At 43.0% G+C, this 22,068-nt stretch overlaps 2 protein-coding genes across 2 annotated transcripts; one reads left to right on the plus strand and one right to left on the minus strand.

Annotated features, from left to right (window-relative positions):
• Positions 1 to 669: 669 nt before the first annotated feature.
• On the minus strand, positions 670 to 11,351 carry LOC121571849 (succinate dehydrogenase [ubiquinone] flavoprotein subunit, mitochondrial). Its single transcript, XM_041883588.1, has 15 exons — positions 11,244 to 11,351; positions 9,150 to 9,227; positions 8,795 to 8,956; positions 8,342 to 8,485; positions 5,234 to 5,398; positions 4,894 to 5,042; positions 4,550 to 4,674; positions 3,542 to 3,710; positions 2,798 to 2,993; positions 2,363 to 2,537; positions 2,106 to 2,224; positions 1,821 to 1,932; positions 1,523 to 1,653; positions 1,124 to 1,237; positions 670 to 921 (listed from the first exon to the last, which is right to left on the minus strand). The coding sequence occupies exons 1-15, from the start codon at positions 11,301 to 11,303 to the stop codon at positions 835 to 837; spliced, it is 1,986 nt and encodes a 661-aa protein (XP_041739522.1). The 5' UTR covers positions 11,304 to 11,351; the 3' UTR covers positions 670 to 834.
• Positions 11,352 to 11,494: 143 nt separating this feature from the next.
• Positions 11,495 to 15,132, plus strand: ccdc127b (coiled-coil domain containing 127b). Its single transcript, XM_041883589.2, has 3 exons — positions 11,495 to 11,644; positions 13,831 to 13,962; positions 14,319 to 15,132. The coding sequence occupies exons 2-3, from the start codon at positions 13,836 to 13,838 to the stop codon at positions 15,008 to 15,010; spliced, it is 819 nt and encodes a 272-aa protein (XP_041739523.1). The 5' UTR covers positions 11,495 to 11,644; positions 13,831 to 13,835; the 3' UTR covers positions 15,011 to 15,132.
• The last annotated feature ends 6,936 nt before the right edge of the window (positions 15,133 to 22,068 follow it).

Below are 22,068 nucleotides of genomic sequence, written 5' to 3' on the forward strand. Positions count from 1 at the left end.
GAAAATGGTGTTTCATAAAGAATGTACACATATTTTCCCAGTTTTTTTCCACCTTCTCGCCATTAAATTGAGTTGAGACACTCGATGCCTTTGCAGCCTGAACGGAGAATGTATAGCCGGCTGCAAACCATTCCCTTTGGACAGTAAGATGAAACGACTCAATATCGTCATCTGCAGGCCTTTGGGCGATTTCCAACCAGTGTAAAAACAATTCAACGCAACCTGCATAAGAGATAATTTACAAAAGTGCCCCCCCCCATATTAAACTACATTTTCTTCTGTAATCAAAGACACTTTCTAATTCCAATGTGCTGGTGCTTGCTCCAGCGACTTTCATTATTGTACTTCAGATGGAACATTGACATGGTATTTGAGCATCTTTATTGAAGATAAATCCTACAAAACAGGAAGCATGCAAGATAAACAGAACTTTACATAGATTAGAAATGTATTTTTCCTTGACCAAGGAAAGCCACCAACTGAAGAAATTGACTATTGTATTGGCACTTTGTGGATATCTTCAAAATTAGGGTTTTAATTGTTTTCTTTAAAAAAAAAAGATTTCTACAAATCATTCAATATCTAAATATGAAATATGTATTTATTTGCCCGTAAGAACTATAGCAAATGTGGTGGAAGTTTAAAGTACACACAAAACACTCAATTTACTTCAGTTTACAGTAAGGTTTATTATCGAACATATCAAATATTCCACATACAGTATTTATTAATAGCAATATGAGAGTCCTGTTGAAACTTTATAAAGGATAACTGCAAAAGCATAAATTCTGATAATAAATAAAATAGTTAAATCAGCGTCGGATAGTTATGTGCTTAATAGGAACGGATGGCGGGAGGGATAGCAGCACAGTCCTCTGCATCCAGAGAGTTATCAATAACTGGTCTGTATTTCAGAGTTACCTATAACACAAGCACAAAAAGGGAGAAATGGGTGAGTGATAGCAAATTAACATTGGCAAGCACATAGACTCTGCTATTATTGTGTTGTAAGAATGAAAGTATGTTACAATTAATCCTGTCATTTATATTTAGAAAAATAAATTAAGAAAATCTGAAGTTAAAACAATCATTAGGCATTGACCGGTTTTGTGAGCGTACTTACTTTTCCCGTCTTAGGATCCACAGTGGACATAGTGTGTTTCCTCCAGTGCTCTTCAATGGGTTTCCTCACTTGTCCCGCCAGAGGCTTGGCGTAGTCAAGCTCATCCATACGGTCCTGCAATATTACATAGGAATCTTTCAGAATGACACAGTCTACAGACTGGTCCAACTACTGCTGGAGAGAGCTCCTATAGTTTATGGTGGATGTTTGTGTGTACACAAAAGCAGTGTCTGTCAATATGCATTACTTTCAGCTCCAAAAAAACATGTCCACATCGAGACCCCTACTATGAAACAAAATGGAACCGTATGCATACGAGTAATATCGCTTTCCCAGACAACACATTCTCATTGCAGGCCAGGCTAGTATAGGAGTGGTTTCTGTGTCTTCAGTTCTTACCTTGAAGTCCTCTCTGGAGTGGGCTCCCCTGCTCTCCTGGCGCTGCTCGGCGGAGTTGATGGTCTGCACAGCATTCAGCATAAGGTTCTGCAGCTCCAGGGTCTCCACCAGGTCAGTGTTCCACACAATACCTAAGGGGAGGAGACAGAGGGAACGATGGAACTTTAACATTGCTTCAGAACATCATCACTGCTGCAATCAAGCCCAACAATGGGACAACAAAGATCTTCTGCCCTTGCGAGAAGGGGCAATTGAAAGACTATTCATATCACATCAGCAGAGGGAATGAGATGCTGACCTCTGTCAAAGGTCTTGATGTCGTCCAGGGTCTGGTAGACGGCGTCCATCTTGTCACACCCTTCCTTCAGGACCTTGCCAGTACGGAACACAGCGGCGTGGTTCTGCATGGTCTGACAACGGAGAGAGGAACACAGGTTTAGAGAAGAAGTGATGGTACTGTACAAGTATTTAACGCTCGTTACCAGTAGATTTGATGACCATCCAAAGTAAATTCCTAATATGGATGTGCTGCACATCAGTTCCATTCCCCCAAAAAAAATATTTTGATTTTTTAAATCCATACCTTCTGCATGTTCAGTCTGATCTCCGACGTCCTCATGCTGCCGTCAGCAAACCTCAACTTGTCCAGGTTGGCCACAGACTCCTCTCCTGCGTTGGGCTTCAGGGGGGAGAGCTTCTCTCCTGCAGAAACATCACATTGCCAGGATTGTCAAACTATTTTTCCAAGGGAGCCTTGGCCTGGCCATTACATTAAAAAGCTGTGGGACAATGTGCTTTTGTCTTGACATACAGGTAAGGGTTAAAGAAGAGAGTTGTTACCTGGATTGCAGATGTCAGTGATGGTGTGGGCGCAGGCACGTCCAAACACCACCAGATCCAGCAGGGAGTTGGCTCCCAGGCGGTTGGCACCATGGACACTGGCACAGGCAGCCTCGCCACAGGCAAACAGCCCTGGCACCACCTTGTCACCCTCCTCGGGCGTGTAGGTGATGACCTGTGGAGAACAGGACAGTAAATCATTATAAAATGATCTGCACTACAGCAGACATTACATCAAGGCTGACAATACATATATTATATGATAAGATATTAGATAGTTTGATTACATTAAACCTAAGGGAGGTCCAGTTTTAAGACTCACTACATATGTCTCTCATTAGATCTGCTTACTTATATTAGGGTTATTTCAAAGGACTTTTAGTTAGAAAACATGCAAATGTATTGCACTTCTTTTCAATGGGTGCTCCTATTTACCTGTCCCTTGTAGTTGGTAGGGATTCCTCCCATGTTGTAGTGGACAGTGGGCAGGACGGGGATGGGCTCTTTGGTGACGTCCACACCAGCGAAGATCATGGCAGTCTCGGAGATGCCTGGCAGGCGGGTGGCCAGCTGCTGTGGAGGGAGATGGTGCAGCTGCAGGTACGCATGGTCCTTCTCTGGGCCACATCCCCTAGGAACACACAGATAAAGGTCTGTTAGCGTGACAGTTGTCTTTCACCTGAAACTCATAGCAAGGTGGGCACATTTCCATTGAAATTTGTGGGTAGATTCCATGTGAATTCCATTTCCTGTCATTCAGCAGGTAGCCCCAAGCGGTTAAGAGTGTTGGGCCAGTAACCGAAAGGTTGCTGGTTCAAATCACCGAACAGACTAGGTGAAAAATCTGTCGATGTGCCCCTGAGAAAGGCACTTAACCATAATTGCTCCTGTAAGTTGCTCTGGATAAAAGCATCTGTTAAATGACAAATGTAAAATTATTCAAATTCAACTGCAATTCTTGAGGTCGATTTTTGTTCACCAAAGCATGAATAGATGGATTCTAGATTGACCATCTATTTTAAGCCATTTTACACCTTCTTTTGAAACTGTGCATGCCGATATCAATCACTGGTCTGACATCCATAGAGCATGCAGTCACACATATACATCAGTTATCCAGCATCAGTACAATACTTCTGTGGGTGCTCAGGGACGGCAGGGCCTTGGTGGTGATCTTACCTGCCCTCTCGGATCTCGATGGTAATGGAGCGGGACACAACGTCTCTGGAGGCCAGGTCCTTGGCGTTGGGGGCGTACCGTTCCATGAAGCGCTCGCCCTCACTGTTGATGAGGATTCCTCCCTCACCACGGCACCCCTCTGTGATCAGACAGCCGGCTCCATAGATACCTAGAGGGATTACGTTACGTCATAGGAAACCAGCACTGAGGGAGGGCACCGAAGGACTTCATTTAACCCCCAATTATATTTATAGTATGATTATGTATCCACAGTATGTAAACAGACGTGTCGGCCAGCCCTCGGACTTCTATGACCATGTGATTGAATGATCAAACACCAACGATACTGGCATGTCATGAAACGCACATGATTATTCAGCAGTTACCTTCCGACTAAGGCAGAAACACTTTCAAGATTACACTTCTTTAATTTTTTTTGTATTTTACCCCCTTTTTCTCCCCAATTTCGTGACATCCAATTGCGATCTTGTCTCATTGTTGCAACTCCCCAACGGGCTCGGGAGAGGCGAAGGTCGAGTCATGCGTCCTCCAAAACATGACCCGCCAAACAGCGCTTCTTAACACCTGCCCGCTTAACCCGGAATCCAGCTGCACCAATGTGTCGGAGGAAACACTGTTGAACTGACGACCGAAGTCAGCCTGTAGGCGTCCGGCCCGCCACAAGGAGTTGCTAGAGCATGAGCCAAGTAAAGCCCCCCTGGCCAAACCCCCCCCTAACCCGGATGACGCTGGGCCAATTGTGCGCCGCCCTATCACGGCCGGTTGTGACACAGCCTGAGCTCGAACCCCGGTCTGTAGTGACGCCTCAAGCACTGCGATGCAATGCCTTAAGACAGCTGCGCCACTCGGGAGGCCCCTCAAGATTACACTTCTAATGGATAGGCCTATTCTGAGTGTTTATCAACTCTTCTCAAATAAATGTTTATTTAATGTTCTTAAGTTCACTCCCTAGCAGACACTATTGCCAATCCGATATGAGACACTGACCTGTGGGGTGGAACTGGACAAACTCCAGGTCTTGGCAGGGCAGGCCTGCACGGGTCACCATGGCATTACCGTCTCCTGTGCTGGTGTGGGCTGACGTGCAGCTGAAGTAGGTACGGCCGTAACCACTGCAGATTGAGCAGAGGCAGGAGTAAGACTCGGGGCAAAATAGGAGCACTTTACATCGTCATCAAGGAGGCACCTTCTGTTCAGGGTGAGGATGTTAAAAAGTTAACATTACAACTTGGTATAACTGGTAAGACAAACCCCCCAGATTACTTGGAACAAGCATTCTAACTGTATACTTATTCACTACAGAAACATCTACTACAGAGCCAGATACATACCCTGTGGCGATGACTGTGTTCTTGGACCTGAAGCGGTGGATGGATCCATCCTCCATACACAGAGCAATCACTCCTTTGCACTCTCCTTCCTCCATCAGCAGGTCCAGGGCAAAGTACTCCACAAAGTAGCTGGTGTCGTACCTCAGAGACTAAATAAGTGAGAAGTGTAGAAGAGTGATAGATGACTGAATCCAGCAAAAACAGGACAAAATTTGAGATTCAAAAAGCAGAGTTTGTCAGTAAAATGGGATTCAGAGGAACAGCAGAGAAAAGGTATGGAAATTTAGCTTGACTGCAAGTGGTGGATTATGGGATTTTGAGTCAAGACATTGTGACGTACCCGTCCGTAGAGTGTGTGCAGGAGGGAGTGGCCGGTTCTGTCAGCTACGCAGCAGCACCTGTGGGCCTGGCCTCCCTTGCCAAACTTCAGACTCTGGCCACCAAAAGCCCTCTGGTAGATCTTGCCATCCTCGGTACGGCTGAAGGGCATGCCAAAGTTCTCCAGCTGGGGACATCAAGAAGAGCTGTTAAATCACTGGCACACCAGCATTCAGTTATTTTCACAACAGGAAGCTAGAAAAAGTAAGTTAGCCAAGAAATAATACATTATTGTTTTCATTTTATCAGCCTATCAGTGTTTGTTTTGATGTTGTGCCAATCCTTTGTGATTGGGGAAGGGGGTTCAACTTAATCCCAAAATAATTATAGGCTATATAATTACACTAATACGCTTGCACTTTAGCTAATTATTTAATTACACAGAATATATTAAATCAAATTGTTTAAGTCTACACTACCGGTCAAAAGTTTTAAACCCTTGAATGAGTAGGTGTTCTTTCTTTCTTTTTACTATTTTCTACATTGCAGAATTATAGTGAAGACATCAAAACTATGAAATAACACATGGAATCATGTAGTAACCAAAAAAGTGTTAAAGAAATATATTTTATATTTGAGATTCTTCAAATAGCCACCCTTTGCCTTGATGACAGCTTTGCACACTCTTGGCATTCTCTCAACCAGCTTCACCTGGAATGCTTTTCCAACAGTCTTGAAGGAGTTCCCACATATGCTGAGCACTTGTTGGCTGCTTTTCCTTCACTCTGCAGTCCAACTCATCCCAAACCATCTCAATTTGGTTGAGGTCGGGTGATTGTGGAGGCCAGGTCATCTGATGCAGCACTCCATCACTCTCCTTCTTGTTCAAATAGCCCTTATACAGCCTGGAGGTGTTTTAGGTCATTGTCCTGTTGAAAAACAAATGATAGTCCCACTAAGCCCAAACCAGATGGGATGGCGTATCGCTGCAGAATGCTGTAAATAAATCACAGACAGTGTCACCAGCAAAGCACCCCCACACCATAACATCACCTCCTCCATGCTTTACGGTGGGAAATACACATGGAGATCATCTGTTCACCCACACCGCGTCTCACAAAGGCACGCGGTTGGAACCAAAAATCTCAAATTTGGACAAATTCCCACCGGTCTAATGTCCATTGCTCGTGTTTCTTGGCCCAAGCAAGTCTCTTCTTATTATTGGTGTCCTTTAGTAGTGGTTTCTTTGCAGCAATTTGACCATGAAGGCCTGATTCACGCAGTCTCCTCAGAACAGTTGATGTTGAGATGTGTCTGTTACTTGAACTCTGTGAATCATATATTTGGGCTGCAATTTCTGAGGCTGTAACTCTAATGAACTTATCCTCTGCAGCAGAGGTAACTCTGGGCCTTCCATTCCTGTGGCGGTCCTCATGAGAGCCAGTTTCATCATAGCGCTTGATGGTTTTTGCGACTGCGCTTGAAGAAACTTTCAAAGTTCTTGACATTTTCCGTATTGACTGACCTTCATGTCTTAAAGTAATGATGGACTGTCGTTTCTCTTTGCTTATTTCAGCTGTTCTTGCCATAATATGGACTTGGTATTTTACCAAACAGGACTATCTTCTGTATACCTCCCTACCTTGTCACAACACAACTGATTGGCTCAAACACATTAAGAAGGAAAGAAATTCCAGAAATTAACTTTTAACAAGGCACACCTGTTAATTAAAAAGCATTCCAGGTGACTACCTCATGAAGCTGGTTGAGAGAATGCCAAGAGTGTGCAAAGCTGTCATCAAGGCAAAGGGTCGCTATTTGAAGAATCTCAAATATAAAATATATTTTGATTTGTTTAACACTTATTTGGTTACTACATGATTCCATATGTATTATTTCATAGTTTTGTGTCTTCACTATTATTCTACAATGTACAAAATATTAAAAATAAAGAAAAACCCTTGAATGAGTAGGTGTTCTAAAACTTTTGACCGGTAGTGTACGTAAAGGCAGCTACACAACATTGCAGAGAAGATTAAGGGCATTGAAAGGGCATTTTCACTTGTTTTGGTACATCAGAAGGGCTGAAAAAGGACAGGACACATTGACTCTGTACCGGTACCCTCTGTATATAGCCTCCCTACTGTTATTTTACTGCTGCTCTTTAATTATTTTTTATTTTTAACTTCACAGTTTTATTTCTTAAAACTGCATTGTTGGTTAAGGGCTTGCAAGTAAGCATTTCACTGTAAGGTCTACCTACACCTGTTGTATTCGCCGCATGTGGCAAATAAAATTTGATTTGATTTAATTAATATGCCAAGTCTGAGGGGCCCTTTAGTTCTGCTGCAGCTCTTTTAAAGCTGCAATATGTCATTTTTTGGGCAACACGACCAAATTCACATAGAAATGGGAGTTATAGGCCTGTCATTCTCATTGAAAGCAAGTCTAAGAAGCGGTAGATCTGTTCTATGTATGCTTTGTCTATGCTTCCCGTTCTTAACTTTCCTTTTTGCGTCTTATACGTCCGGTTTTCTACACCAGCTTCGAACAACTGAAAATACTATATCTTTGGTTATTGAAAATATATTTCACAGCGGTTTAGATGGTACGATGATTTCTACCAAACTAAAAGGCCAACTATTAGAATTTTTGCAACCAGGAAATGGCGGAGCAATTTCTGCATATTGCACCTTTTAGCATGGGACCTTTGCTTACACCACCACTGTTAGCATGCATTTTTACATTTTTCTAATTTAGCAGATGCTCTTGTCCAGAGCGACTTACAGGAGCAATTAGGGTGAAGTACCTTGCTCAAGGGCACTTACACATTTTTCACCTAGTCGGCTCAGGGATTCAAACCAGCAAACCTTCGGTTACTGGCCCAATGCTCTTAACCACTAGGCTACCTGCTGCCCCATGCATGCCACATTCCCCTACTGGCCCCTTCCACCAACTCCCTTTCAAGAGGCTGGTTACCTTTCCATACATTCGTTTTTTAACAAAGAACCGTCAGAGGCATAGTTTAATTTAAGTTATTGAGTGTCCTGCTTTACCATTTTAGTGAATGTCCCGCTTTACCATTGTGTTTTCTTTGACATATCTAAAAAGTTGTGTGTGCGTGTTTCACCTCCACCACGGCATGTGGGGCCTGCTCTGTCATGTAATGGATGGCGTCCTGGTCTCCCAGCCAATCAGATCCCTTCACCGTGTCATAGAAATGCCACCTCCAATCATCTCCCTCCATGTTTCCAAGGGCTGCATTGATCCCACCCTAAATGCAAAAACAACTGTTCAGGACCACTTGAAGAAAGATCAATCTTAAATCATGAACTTTGGACGTTTTTTTGTAGATATTGCATGGAGGTAGGCCTAATACAAGTGTAAAACATTAAGGTGGCTGATAATGCCACCGCAGTGGGAAATTGTTAATTCATTGTGACTTTACATGGCATTGCTTCCTTCTGTGTATAATGCAAACAGAGTGAAGGAGACTTGTTATCATGCAACACAATCTGGGATATTTCCTGCTTTTACATGGTCATTTCCCATTGAATCTTGTAGAATATATAACTTGTTATACCTGTGCAGCCACCGTGTGCGACCTGGTGGGGAACAGCTTTGTGACACAAGCTGTGTTGAAGCCAGCCTCAGACAGGCCAAAAGCAGCACGCAGTCCTGCCCCGCCGGCACCCACAACCACCGCATCAAACTCATGGTCTACGACGGGGTACTGTGTGGTGATCTGTAGGGACCAGCAAAAACACAAGCACAAAACATTAACATTTTAGTATTTTCTCTACCTAGAGTTGTATAATACAAATTGTCTCGATAAGCATAGAGACAAATTAAATCTAAAATAAAATATATTTTGTGCAAACATATTGAATCCATTCATACAGTAATGTCAATGATGAACATGGAGTATGCAGACTTACGCCATCTGACACTTTAGCCTTGTTCTTCCCGTAGATGGAGAAGTGGAGCTTCCTGGAGCTCTGGGATACTGCCGGAATCTAAATGGAAAAAGAAAGGTAAATATAGGCCTATATCACAGGCTGTGTGTGGCTATTGATGAAAGTACTCAATTGCAAGAACTAGACTTATCCACAAAATGTCAAGTCAATTTATGCCTTGTCTATGGGCCTCTAACGTTAGTGTCGTTTGCTCAATGTTTTCAAATGCAGCGAAAACACAGCCAGCTGATGGTTACATAATTAAGGTGAGACTGCTGCAGCAACATGTAGCCTAACTGTTAAAAAATCATTTCACAACATGCATAATAGTGCTTCTTAGCAGCATCCCAACCAATATTTCTGAGGCGAGAGATACACGTGTGGGTGTATGAAGTGTTTTCAGACTTATTTACATAATGCGACAAAAATATTGATTTAAAATCATATAGATCGTTAAATGCTCTCTGGGATCATATATTATCTCACGTCCTCCAATCTAAACAAATAACTTCCTTGCTTATTCCTCAGCAAACATCCTCAAAACACACCCAGTCCCAAATTCAGGAGAAGGGTGCAACTGCAGCCCGCAATTCAGGGCGTTCCTGCATGTGGGCATTTCAGCATCTGCCTAAACCCATCTTTATACTTCTATTGGTCCATTTTTAAACTATGACTCCAGTACATAGGTGGGAGACAGGGGCGCTCCAGTACAGTCGATGACGGTAATGCACCATAACGTTGGATGCCAACTACCGATAAAGCACACAGAAGAAGAAGGCGGGGGCTACATCTAGCACACACCGGTAGAGTGTCTTTCGCCCCTGCCTGTCGGGCACTGTTTTCCCGCAAATGGCGATGGCGAGGGAAGGTGTTCGGCATACGGGAGCGAAAGACACTGTGTGCTAGCTTAGCCAGCTAGTCCTAAGGAGGACTCCGGTACACAGCAGGCGGAGGCGACACCGTGTGCTAGCTAGCGGTAGGCGGGGGCGACACCGGTAGACAGTGTCCTTCGGCCCCGCCTGTCGGTAGGGTTTTTTCCGGTACGCAGCAGGTGGGAGCGACAGTGTGCTAACTAGCAAGCTAGCACAGTGTCGCTCCAGCCTCCCGCCTGCTGTACTACAAGGAGGCGGGGGCAACCGTTAGACAGTGTCCTTTGCCCCTGCCTTTCAGGCGCTGTTTTCCCGCAGTTCTGTTAACGAAGGTGAGGGCAGGCGGGAGCTAGTTAGCCAGCAAAGAGGACTCCGGTACACAGCAGGCAGGGGCGAAAAACCTCAGATAATACTTTTATTTCCCTTTTGACCCACATCCAAAGGAGTCACACAAGCATGAAGATGTTGTGCTCGTTCATTCAGGAACCAATGGGGTGTTCGGGGGGGGGGGGGCCTTCATGCAGGAACCAATGGGACGCTCGGGAGGGGAACGCCCCAAATTGCAGGAATGCCCCAAATTGAGGGCTGCAGTTGCACACTATTATAATTAAGAGCTGGCCAACTCTAGTTAAGTTGCTAACGTTAGATAGCAAAGTTACCAATTTGCCATAGTTTCAATATCCCCTCTTGAAACACAGCATGCATTCAAAAGAAAGGTAGCCGAGAGACATTATTTGTCATCAAACATAAAATCTATGACTGACAGACAACACAAACAAACTCATCAGACAGCCAACACTGGAAAAAAAAGCCTACTGCTTGGTTAGCCACATTGTTAATAGCTTCTTAGCTAACTTGCCTTGCTTGACCTTCAATGCACTGATGTTTATGGCTACTGCCAGGTTTAATTCAATCGTCATACACGAACACTAAAAAGTATATTTATCAAGCTATTCGTCAGAATCGAATTGCCATGGATATGAAAACCATTAAGCTAGCTCCCAGTATTGCATAGCAAATGATAGTTAGGTAGCTAGCTACGAAACCCCGTCAATGGTGAGATATTGACCAGCTGATGTTACAAAACAGGGTGGGTTAAAGTTAAATTATCTGCGAATACCAGCTCATATGGACACATTCCTAAAGACAAAAGATAAAGTAGTTCATAGTGATATTCTATAGCAACAGTTTATCTCCAAATACTTACCGCCTTAGCTGACAGGACCTTTTTGGTGAGGACACGCGAGGCAGTACACACCGCGGCCATGATGGGTGCTCTCGTTTGGGAAAATCAACTTTACCAAACTGCTCTGGCACATGCCCCGGCGCCGGAGCATACCATCTCAAGAGAAGGGCTAATTTGGTCAAAAGGAAAATAAATAGTCCTCATTTATATATTTATTAAATCATCAAGTAACTTTCTATATAACTGTTTTGATATTTCACAACTCATATAATTCGGTTTACGTCATTATATTGACAATATCTAAATTAACTCCAATTGAACTCCCCTCTGCAAAATCTGGTTGGGAAATTACACTATGTTTAATCCGGAAGAGAGACGAATGCAGTTCGATTGAGGAGACATTGTCATTCTTGAACAGAAAGGTATCTGCAATATTACTTAAGCCATGCTTTTATTTTGGTAGCTAACACTTTCTGCAGGTTATGTATCAGGCCTATTAACTAAGTTGGTTTGAATGGAACTGAATAAAAAATGCATCGAGCCAAGGTCAGTAAATAAAGCTAGCTAGCTAACAAACCAGCTCTGATTCCGGTTTATAAAAAGCTCCAGTTTGACAGTCAACCATCGAGTCATTTCTGTCAACTTGTAGTTCATGTAGATAGTGTCATGACTTGCCCTCATGGGTTGAGGATCAAACATTCCTGCTAGGCAAAGGTTTGAACATCCCCTTTCCTGGGGGCCAGTTTTATGACTTAACAGCCGGTCATAAATAGTTTGCAGAAAAATACTCATTTTGGTCTCTAGTATGGGAAGAAAGAATTTCCCTGTGAGACAAAGGAAGTCTTCCCGCCAAGACTCCAACATCCAAAAGTGGATAATGAAACAATATTCCTACTTAAAAGAATGTGGGAAATGGTCAGTGGGGATCTAAAGAATAATCATGTCATATTGCTTATTATTTTGTGATGTCATTAAGGATGGTATCAAGTAATAACTGTAACTCGTAAAGTGTACATATTCCATCTATCAAGTTTACATCTAAATGTTGTATAAAATATATGATTAAGTATGAGAGTATTTTGGTGAAGATAGGAATGTGATTTTAGTCTTCTAATGAGATAATAGTTTTTCATATAAACTATGCACAGTGACTAGCCACGCCCCGAATGACATCAGAGATCGTGTAAACATGATGGAACGTCCCTTTTACCCCGAGTGCATAAAAAGCCTTGATAAACAAATTGACCTTTAGACCAGCAGACGTGAAGAGTGAGCTAAACGTTGCAAATGGTTGAAACTCTACAGACTAGCAGACGTGAAGAGTGAGCAAAACGTTGCAAATGGTTGAAACTCTACAGACTAGCAGACGTGAAGAGTGAGCTAAATGTTGCAAATGGTTGAAACTCTACAGACCAGCAGACGTGAGGCGTGAGCTAAACGTTACAAAATGGTTTAAAATGACAACTCCATTACCAAAGGAAGACCAGCAGACGTGAAGCGTGAGCCAAACGTTGCAAATGGTTGAATTTCTACCCAGACCAGCAAGCCCCAGAAAACGTGAGACGTTAGTCCACACGTTTGAAATGGAGAAACTCTGAAACTCTCAACCTCTACACGAGGTGAAGAAGAAGACAATGCACTAGACCTTATCATTTCAGTCTGCAGCTGGCATGTATAGTCGTCTAGAGAGCTTTCACTATAGACACGAAGTGGGAAGGACAATCCCTCAGACAACCGCTGGTACATCTGAAGTATCCATCTAACCAGCACTACGACCAGAAACTCTACCAAGGACATTGGGATCTCTGGTGGGCAAACCAGAGTCCTACATCATCAACTCAACTATCGAGGACAGCTACACGTAAATACATGTTGCATTTCTAATCCGAATGAGCGTTATTAGGGTGCGTAAGTATTATGATTACTGTGAGCATAGTCTCCAAAGGAACCACGATAGTTTGAATCTGTCTCTCCCTTCCACTCTGACCCTCCTTCTACCCAAGCAGTCATGCGATTGTTAGTCCAGTCCACTAGGGACCTGTTTTCATTGTATTACGTTAGTAATCAATAACCTATGTTATGTTATTATTTAGTTAGCTAGTAAATAAATAATTAAGCCAATTTGTGTATTGCTGATTCATCAATAAGGTTAGGGTTCTTGCAGGTTCAAGGATTATGCAACGTTCAGAATGAGACTGATAAGAGGTAATTATTTGATAAGTGACTGTTATCGATATATAACATATCTTCTAAGAGTTTAATTCTGGAGATGGTAACTCATTAAACAACTTATTCCGTGGTGCCCCAAATTCCTAATGAGTTAATTGTTACATGATTAATTTAATCGAGTGACAATTAAACATAGTTAGGTGATTCGATAAATAAGTCATACATGAAAGTAAGTCACGTCACGACAATATTAAGTAGGAATAGTAGAATAATGACGAATATGGTAATTTGCAATACCCCATATTTAAATGCTTGAGTCAATAAATAATTTATTGGTTGTGTTCTCACCAGTGCAGTTTACCCCAGATTGTGAGCAGTTCATGCACATTATTAATAGGCAGAGATTATGTCACTCATTGAATTTATGCTACCTCTGCAGGCCAGATGAACAACCTGAATGACCCCCAGGAATGGAACATCAGGCCAGAGCAGAGAGGGGGTGGTGGTGGTGGCGATTTGAACAAGTGGAACTATGCCCTACTGGTGCCAATGATTAGCCTCGCTGCCTTCCGTAAGTACTGAATTACATAAGTTGCCTGCTCAAGACTTCAGAAGCACAGAGCAGGTTGCCTGTTATGACTAGACATAATAACAATGTTACTGACTCTGCATTACTGGGCGATCAGAGGGCCACTGTGCTCAGTTTACAGACATCAGTTTTAGGCCAATAAAAATGTACTGTACTGCTGATGTCTTACCATATGCATTAACTCTCAATGCACATCCTGAAATCCAAGATTGGCATGTCTGATGACAAACTTTCCTTACTTTCATTTGGTAAGATAAGGTCTAAGTAAGTGGCAACATTTTGCATCCACAACTTGTAAGACACAGGTAGATAGCAAGCTAAATGCAAACATCTTTCAGGGTGGATCTGGTCCAGGGAGTCACAGAGGGAAGTGTTGGAGGTGAAAGAAAAGTACGACAAGAGCATGCAGGCCATCCGCGATGACATGGAGCTGAAGTACAAGGACACGCTGAGAGAGAACCGACGGGAGACGGTCCACCTGGAGCTGGAACTGGAGAAGGAGAAGAACCGCGTGCAGGGCTACCGCCAGGCCATAGCCTCCCAGAGCCAGCAGCTGATGGAGGAACGCAGGAGGCTTAGCCAGGAGCGGGAGGCCCTGACTGGGGAGAAGAGCCGGCTGCTGCAGGCGGGCGCAGCAGGGGCCCTCTTCCACACGGCTCTGGAGAGGGAGAGTGAGAGCAAGTGGCACCGGAGAGCCATAGCCGCTCTGAGGGAGGTGGAGGAGGGTCTGGTGGAGAGGCAGGGGGCTTTCTGCAGCATCATGGTGCCCCGGGAGAAGAGGCTGGAAATGGAGAAGGACGTGCTGGTCAGAGCTGGCAGGGAACGGGCTCTCGCCCAACTGGACATGGAGGCCGGCCTGAAGGACATCTTTAAAAATGACCGCCACTGTGCACAGTACCTGAACACTGACAAGCGCAAGAACGGTAGTCTGATGTGGATCTACCTCAGATACTGGCAGCTGCAGGTCACACTACAGAAACACAGGAGAGCAGAGGCCATGTTGTTAGAAACACAGTCTAGCAATCTATGATGTCGCTGGGATTATGATCCAAAGTGATATTTATTAATGATGTATAATACACTACCAGTCTAAAGTTTGGACACACCTACTCATTCAAGGGTTTTTCTTTATTTTTACTATTTTCTACATTGTAGAATAATAGTGAAGATATCATAACTATGAAATAACACATATGGAATCATGTAGTAAACAAAAAAGTGTTAAACAAATCAAAGTATATTTTATATTTGAGAATCTTCAAATAGCCACCCTTTGTCTTGATGACAGCTTTGCACACTCTTGGCATTCTCTCAACCAGCTTCACCTGGAATGCTTTTCCAACAGTCTTGAAGGAGTTCCCACAAATGCTGAGCACTTGTTGGCTGCTTTTCCTTCACTCTGCCGTCCCACTCACCCCAAACCATCTCAATTGAGTTGAGGTCGGGGGATTTTGGAGGCCAGGTCATGTGATGCAGCACTCCATCACTCTCCTTCTTGGTAAAATAGCCCTTACACAGCCTGGAGGTGTGTTGGGTCATTGTCCTGTTGAAAAACAAATGATAATCCCACTAAACCCAAACCAGATGGGATGGCGTATCGCTGTAGAATGCTGTAGTAGCCATGCTGGTTAAGTGTGCCTTGAATTCTAAATAAATCACAGACAGTGTCACCAGCAAAGCACCCCCACAACATAACACATCCTCCTCCATGTTTTACGGTGGGAAATACACATGCGGAGATCATCCGTTCACCCACACCGCGTCTCACAAAGACACGGTGGTTGGAACCAAAAATCTCCAATTTGGACTCCAGACCAAAAGGACACATTTCCACCAGTCTAATGTCCATTGTTCGTGTTTCTTGGACCTAGCAGGTCTCTTCTTCTTATTGGTGTCCTTTAGTAGTGATTTCTTTGCAGCAATTCGACCATGAAGGCCTGATTCACACAATTCCCTCTGAACAGTTGATGTTGAGATGTGTCTGTTACTTGAACTCTGTGAAGCATTTATTTGGGCTGCAATTTCTCAGGCTGGTAACTCTAATGAACTTATCCTCTGCAGCAGAGTTAACTCTGAGTCTTCCATTCCTGTCGCGGTCCTCATGAGAGCCAGTTTCATCATATCGCTTGATGGTTTTTGCGACTGCACTTGAAGAAACGTTCAAAGTTCTTGAAATGTTCCGTATTGACTGACCTTCATGTCTTAAAGTAATGATGGACTGTCATTTCTCTTTGCTTATTTGAGCTGTACATGTATATGGACTTGGTATTTTACCAAATAGGGCTATCTTCTGTATACCCCCCCTTACCTTGTCACAATACAACTGATTGGCTCAAACGCATTAAGAAGGTAAGAAATTCCACAAATTAACTTTTAAGAAGGCACACCTGTTAATTGAAATGCATTCCAGGTGACTACCTCATGAAGCTGGTTGAGAGAATGCCAACAGTGTGCAAAACTGTCATCAAGGCAAAGGGTGGCTATTTGAAGAATCTCAAATATAAAATATATTTTGATTTGTTTAACACTGTTTTGGTTACTACATGATTCCATATATGTTATTTCATAGTTTTGATGTCTTCACTATTCTACAATGTAGAAAATATAAAAAATTAAGAAAAACCCTGGAATGAGTAGGTGTGTCCAAATTTATGACTGGTACTGTATGTCCAATGAGGAAGGACATGCATTTGAAATGAGTACAGAAAACTATTGTTGTTGATAATCTAAAAACGTGTATCTGAAAGACAAAGTAAAAATTTAAACAATCATCTGTAAACAATATGGTTAACCATGTAAAGCACTTATTGAACCTAAATTGTTATTTGCATGACCAATATCCTATTCATAGAATCCTATAGTGTTTGTTTGTTATTAAACTAAATGTTTCCATCATACAGTACATCTCAAACCTGTGTTTGTTGTGGGGTATGCAAATAAAGTACCACACTGGCACTGTGTATATCAGTGTATGGATTTGTGTATTAAGTAATTTCACTAGTAGGTGTCAATGTTGTATTACAAAACAAAAAAACATGTTGAGCAGTTGCTGGGGCGCTACGTTGAGGAGCATACAAACTGTTTTAACATGTTTCATTACAGGTTTTTTTATCGCTTTGGTACTATTTTGGTGAATTTTCAAAACTCTTAGTACAAAACTCCAAACTGGTAACACTTATAACACAGCCAGTCTTACATTCAAAATCTTTCACTGAGCATTCATTTTGTTTGTAGACATCTTTCACCACAGAACAATTGATCCAAAACATGTTTACTGTGAAATATGAGTACATTGGTTTAATCACCAAAACACAACATAATGATATCTTCTCAATTTAGTTATTTTAACAACCAGTTAATCCAATAGCAAAAAATTTAAGATACATGTTTCAAAATTGCCCTTTGAATGTAGTATGCTACAGTACTGTAAACTGTAGTACATTACACTGATTTCACATTAGGCAATAAACTTGCACAACCCATTAAAATTGACTGAACATTACATTTCCATAATTTCTATCCCATGTGTGATCATTGAAGACATCTTTCACAATGTAATCAAATGAAAGTAAATGAAAGAAACAATGTTTATCAGGCACTAGTTTGCATCAAGCCTGTCTGGAGCATTTGGCCATAGGTTCTCACAAAAAATTGCAGTAAATATCTTCATTGTTCATTCACCAGGGGAAAAATATTTTGGCATGGCGAATCCACACCTGACATACACTGAGTGTCAGTGGAGGCTGCTGAGGGGAGGACAGCTCATAATAATGGCTGGAACGGAGTAATGGAATGGCATCAAACACACAGAAACCATGTGTTTGCTATATTTGATACCATTCCACCCATTCTGCTCCAGCCATTACCACGAGCCCGTCCTCCCCAATTAAGGTGCCACCAACCTCCTGTGCTGAGTGTACAAAACATTAGGAACACTGACTCTTTCCATGAAAAACTGACTAGGTGAATACAGCTGAAAGCTATGATCCCTTATTGATGTCACTTGTTAAATCCACTTCAATCAGTGTAGATGAAGGGGAGGAGACAGGTTAAAGAAGGATTTTTAAGCCTTGAGACAATTGAGACATAAAATGAAATCACATTTTATTTGTCACATGTGCCAAATACAACAGGTGTACCATGAAAGAACAGTCTATGACTAGGGTGGCTCGAGTCTTAGGGCCTTCATCTGACACCGCCTGGTATAGAGGTCCTGGATGGCAGGAAGCTTGGCCCCAGTGATGTACTGGGCCGTACGCACTACTCTCTAGTGCCTTGCGGTCGGAGGCCGTGCAGTTGCCATACCAGGCGGTGATGCAACCAGTCAGGATGCTCTCGATGGTGCAGTAGTATAACTTTTTGAGGATCTGAGGACCCAAGCCAAATATTTTAGGCTTTGTCGTGCCCTCTTCACGACTGTCTTGGTGTGTTTGGACCATGATAGTTTGTTGGTGATGTGGACACCAAGAACTTGAACCTCTACAGCCCTGTCGATGAGAAGGGGGGCGTGGTCCTGTAGTCCACGATCATCTCCTTTGTCTTGATCATGTTAAGGGAGAGGTTGTTGTCCTGGCACCACACTTCCAGGTCTCTGACCTCCTTCCTATAGGCTGTCTCATTGTTGTCGGTGATCAGGCCTACCACCGTTGTGTCGTCTGCAAACTTAATGATGGTGTTAGAGTCATGCTTGGCCATGCAGTAATGGGTGAACAGGGAATACAGGAGGGGACTAAGCACGCACCCCTGAGGCCCCCATATTGAGGATCAGCGTGGCAGATGTGTTGTTACCTATCCTTACCACCTGGTGGCAGCCCGTCAGGAAGTCCAGGATCCAGTTGCAGAGGGAGGTGTTTAGTCCCAGGGTCCTTAGCTTAGTGATGAGCTTTGAGGGTACTATGGTGTTGAACGCTGAGCTGTAGTCAATGAACAGCATTCTCACGTAGGTGTTCCTTTTGTCCAGGTGGGAAAGGGCAGTGTGGAGTGCAATAGAGATTGCGTCATCTATTGGGGCGGAATGCAAATTGGAGTGGGTCTAGGGTTTCTGGGATGATGGTGTTGATGTGAGCCATGACCAGCCTTTCAAAGCACTTCATGGCTACAGACGTGAGTGCTACGGGTCGGTAGTCATTTAGGCAGGTTACCTTGGTGTTCTTGGGCACAGGGACTATGGTGGTCTGCTTGAAACATGTAGGTATTACAAAATGTCAGTAAAGAACACTTGCCAGTTGGTCAGCGCATGCTCAGAGTACACGTCCTGGTAATCCATCTGGCCCTGCGGCCTTGTGAAGGTTGACCTGTTTAAAGGTCTTGCTCACATCGGCTATGGCGAGCGTGATCAGACAGTCGTCCGGAACAGCTGGTGCTCTCATGCATGCTTCAGAGTTGCTTGCGTCGAAGCACGCATATAAGTAATTTAGCTCTTCTGGTAGGCTTGTGTCACTGGGCAGCTCGTAGCTGGGCTTCTCTTTGTAGTCCGTAATAGTTTGCAAGGCCTGTCACATCCGACGAGCTTTGGAGCCGGTGTAGTAGGATTCAATCTTAGTCCTGTATTTACGCTTTGCCTGTTTGAATGGATTGTGTGTGTGTGCCATTCAGAAGGTGAATGGACAAGACAAAAGATGTAAGTACCTTTGAACGGGGTATGGTAGTAGGTGCCCGCCAGGCACACCGGTTTGTGTCAAGAACTGCAACGCTGCTGGGTTTTTCACACTCATGTGTATCAAGAATGGACTACCACCCAAAGGACATCCAGCCAACTTCACAAAACTGTGGGAAGCTTTGGAGTCAACATGGGTCAGAATCCCTGTGGAATGCTTTCGACAGCTTGTAGAGTCCATTCCCCGACGAATTAAGGCTGTTCTGAGGGCAAAAGGGGGTGCAACTCAATATTAGGAAGGTGTTCTTAATGTTTTGTACACTGTGTAGGTCTGGATTGAAATCATTGCATGCGTCATCCATTGTATTTTACAGTATTGTGCTTATGATTTGTAGTGGTCCAGTACGTGGCTCAGTTCATAAGAGCATGGCACTAGCAACACCAGAGTTGTGAGTTCAATTCCCACTGGGGTCACATACCAAAATGTGTGGACTGTTGTCACTTTGGATAAAAGTGTGTGCTACATTAGACCGGGAGACCCATGAGGCGGCGCACAATTGGCCCAGCATCGTCCGGGTTAGGCGAGGGTTTGGGATGTCCTTGTCCCATCGCGCTCTAGCGACTCCTTGTGGTCGGGCCGGGCGCCTCCACGCTGACTTCGGTCGCCAGCTGTACGGTGTTTACTCCAACACATTGGTGCGGCTGGCTTCTTGGTTAAGCGAGCAGTGTGTCAAGAAGCAGTGCGGCTTGGCAGGGTCGTGTTTTGGAGGACGCATGGCTCTCGACCTTCGCCTCTCCCGAGTCCGTACGGGACTTGCAGTGATGGGACAAGACTGTAACTACCAAAAAAGTGGTAAAAAGTACCCAACATAAAAAACTAAAATAAACACAAAAATATGAAATTAATTTAAAATAACAACAAAAATCTTGGTTACATCAGACCAGAGAATCTTGTTTCTGCGAGTCCTTTGGGTGCGTTTTGGCAAACTCCAAGCGGGCTGTCATGTGCCTTTCACTGAGGCCACTCTACCATAAAGGCCTGATTGGTGGAGTGCTGCAGAGATGGTTGTCCTTCTGGAAGGTTCTCCCATCTCCACAGAGGAACTCTGGAGCTCTGTCAGAGTGACCATCAGGTTCTTGGTCACCTCCCTGACAAAGGTCCATCTCCCCCGATTGCTCAGTTAGGCCGGGCGGCCAGCTCTAGAAAGAGTCTTGGTGGTTCCAAACTTCTTCCATTTAAGAATGATGGAGGGCACTGTGTTCTTGGGGATCTTCAATGCTGCAGACATTTTTTGGTACCCTTCCCCAGATCTGTGCCTCGACACAATCCTGTCTCTGAGCTCTACGGACAATTCCTTCGACCTCATGGCTTGGTTTTTGCTCTGACATGCACTGTCAACTGTGGGACCTTATATAGACAGGTGTGTGTCTTTCCAAATAATGTACAATCTATTGAATTTACCACAGGTGGACTCCAATCAAGTTGTAGAAACATCTCAAGGATGATCAATGGAAACATGATGCACCTGAACTCAATTTCAAGTCTCATAGCAATGGGCCTGAATACTAATGTAAATAGGGTATTTCTGTTTTTTTATAATTTAGCAAACATTTCAAAAAACCTGTTTGCTTTGTCATTATGGGGTATTGTGAGTAGATTGATGAGGGAAAAAAATAATTTAATCAATTTAAGAATAAGGCTGTAATGTAACAAAATGTGGAAAAAGTCAAGAGGTCTGAATACTTTTAAAATGCACTGTATATTATGGCATTACAGTACCATATTGGCCAATGCAATTTTAGTAAAGCAGTGTGAACCCTGCCCCCATCAAAAAGACCTCAGCAACTTCATTTTGGATACATGTTTACTGTATAGGGGATGCATTTATTTATTGTTTTGGACTTTCTGGATTATTTGCATATTGGTATTGTATTACTGCACTGTAGGAGCTAGAAACACAAGCATTTCTCTGCACCTGCTGTAACATCTGCTAATCTGTGTACACGACCAATAAACGTTGATTTGTTACATACAGTGAATCTCTGATCTTGTCAATATCAGATTTTTACAGTACTGTGAAGTAAAATCATATTAGTCATCATCATAGTAGTACATTCAAGTATCATACTTTTTTATGTTTCTACTTTACAGACATACATTTTCATTAAACTGGTTATGTAGACAAACCAGTTTTCATGGAAAATCGATAGATTTACCAAACGTTTAAGGGATCATCAATTAACAGCAGTCTATAAAGTAATAATAAAATGTATTTTAAGAAAAGAGAAGAGAATCATATCAAAGGAAATGTGAGCATTGCATTGTGGAAGGTAATTACTTTATATGAACATGTATTGCAATGTGAAACATGTATTTCTAGATGAAACACTGATTAGGTTTGGTAAAAAAAGTGACTATGCTTTTGTGTTGTACTTGAACTTTTGAAACTGCCTTTTGATTATCTATTTTGAGTTTTGTACTAAGAGTTGTG

Source organism: Coregonus clupeaformis, chromosome 8 (assembly GCF_020615455.1).
Source record: "Coregonus clupeaformis isolate EN_2021a chromosome 8, ASM2061545v1, whole genome shotgun sequence".
NCBI classification, from domain to species: Eukaryota; Metazoa; Chordata; class Actinopteri; order Salmoniformes; family Salmonidae; genus Coregonus; species Coregonus clupeaformis.

Bases quoted from the DNA above. Each gene is read 5' to 3' on its own strand.
- LOC121571849 (XM_041883588.1), bottom strand. From the start codon at position 11,303: ATGGCCGCGGTGTGTACTGCCTCGCGTGTCCTCACCAAAAAGGTCCTG. The intron at 8,486-8,794 runs GTATAACAAGTT...TTTTGCATTTAG, and splicing joins CGCACACGGTGGCTGCACAG to GGTGGGATCAATGCAGCCCT. The intron at 1,654-1,820 runs GTCAGCATCTCA...TCCTCCCCTTAG, and splicing joins CATCAAGACCTTTGACAGAG to GTATTGTGTGGAACACTGAC.
- ccdc127b (XM_041883589.2), top strand. From the start codon at position 13,836: ATGAACAACCTGAATGACCCCCAGGAATGGAACATCAGGCCAGAGCAG. The intron at 13,963-14,318 runs GTAAGTACTGAA...AACATCTTTCAG, and splicing joins GATTAGCCTCGCTGCCTTCC to GGTGGATCTGGTCCAGGGAG.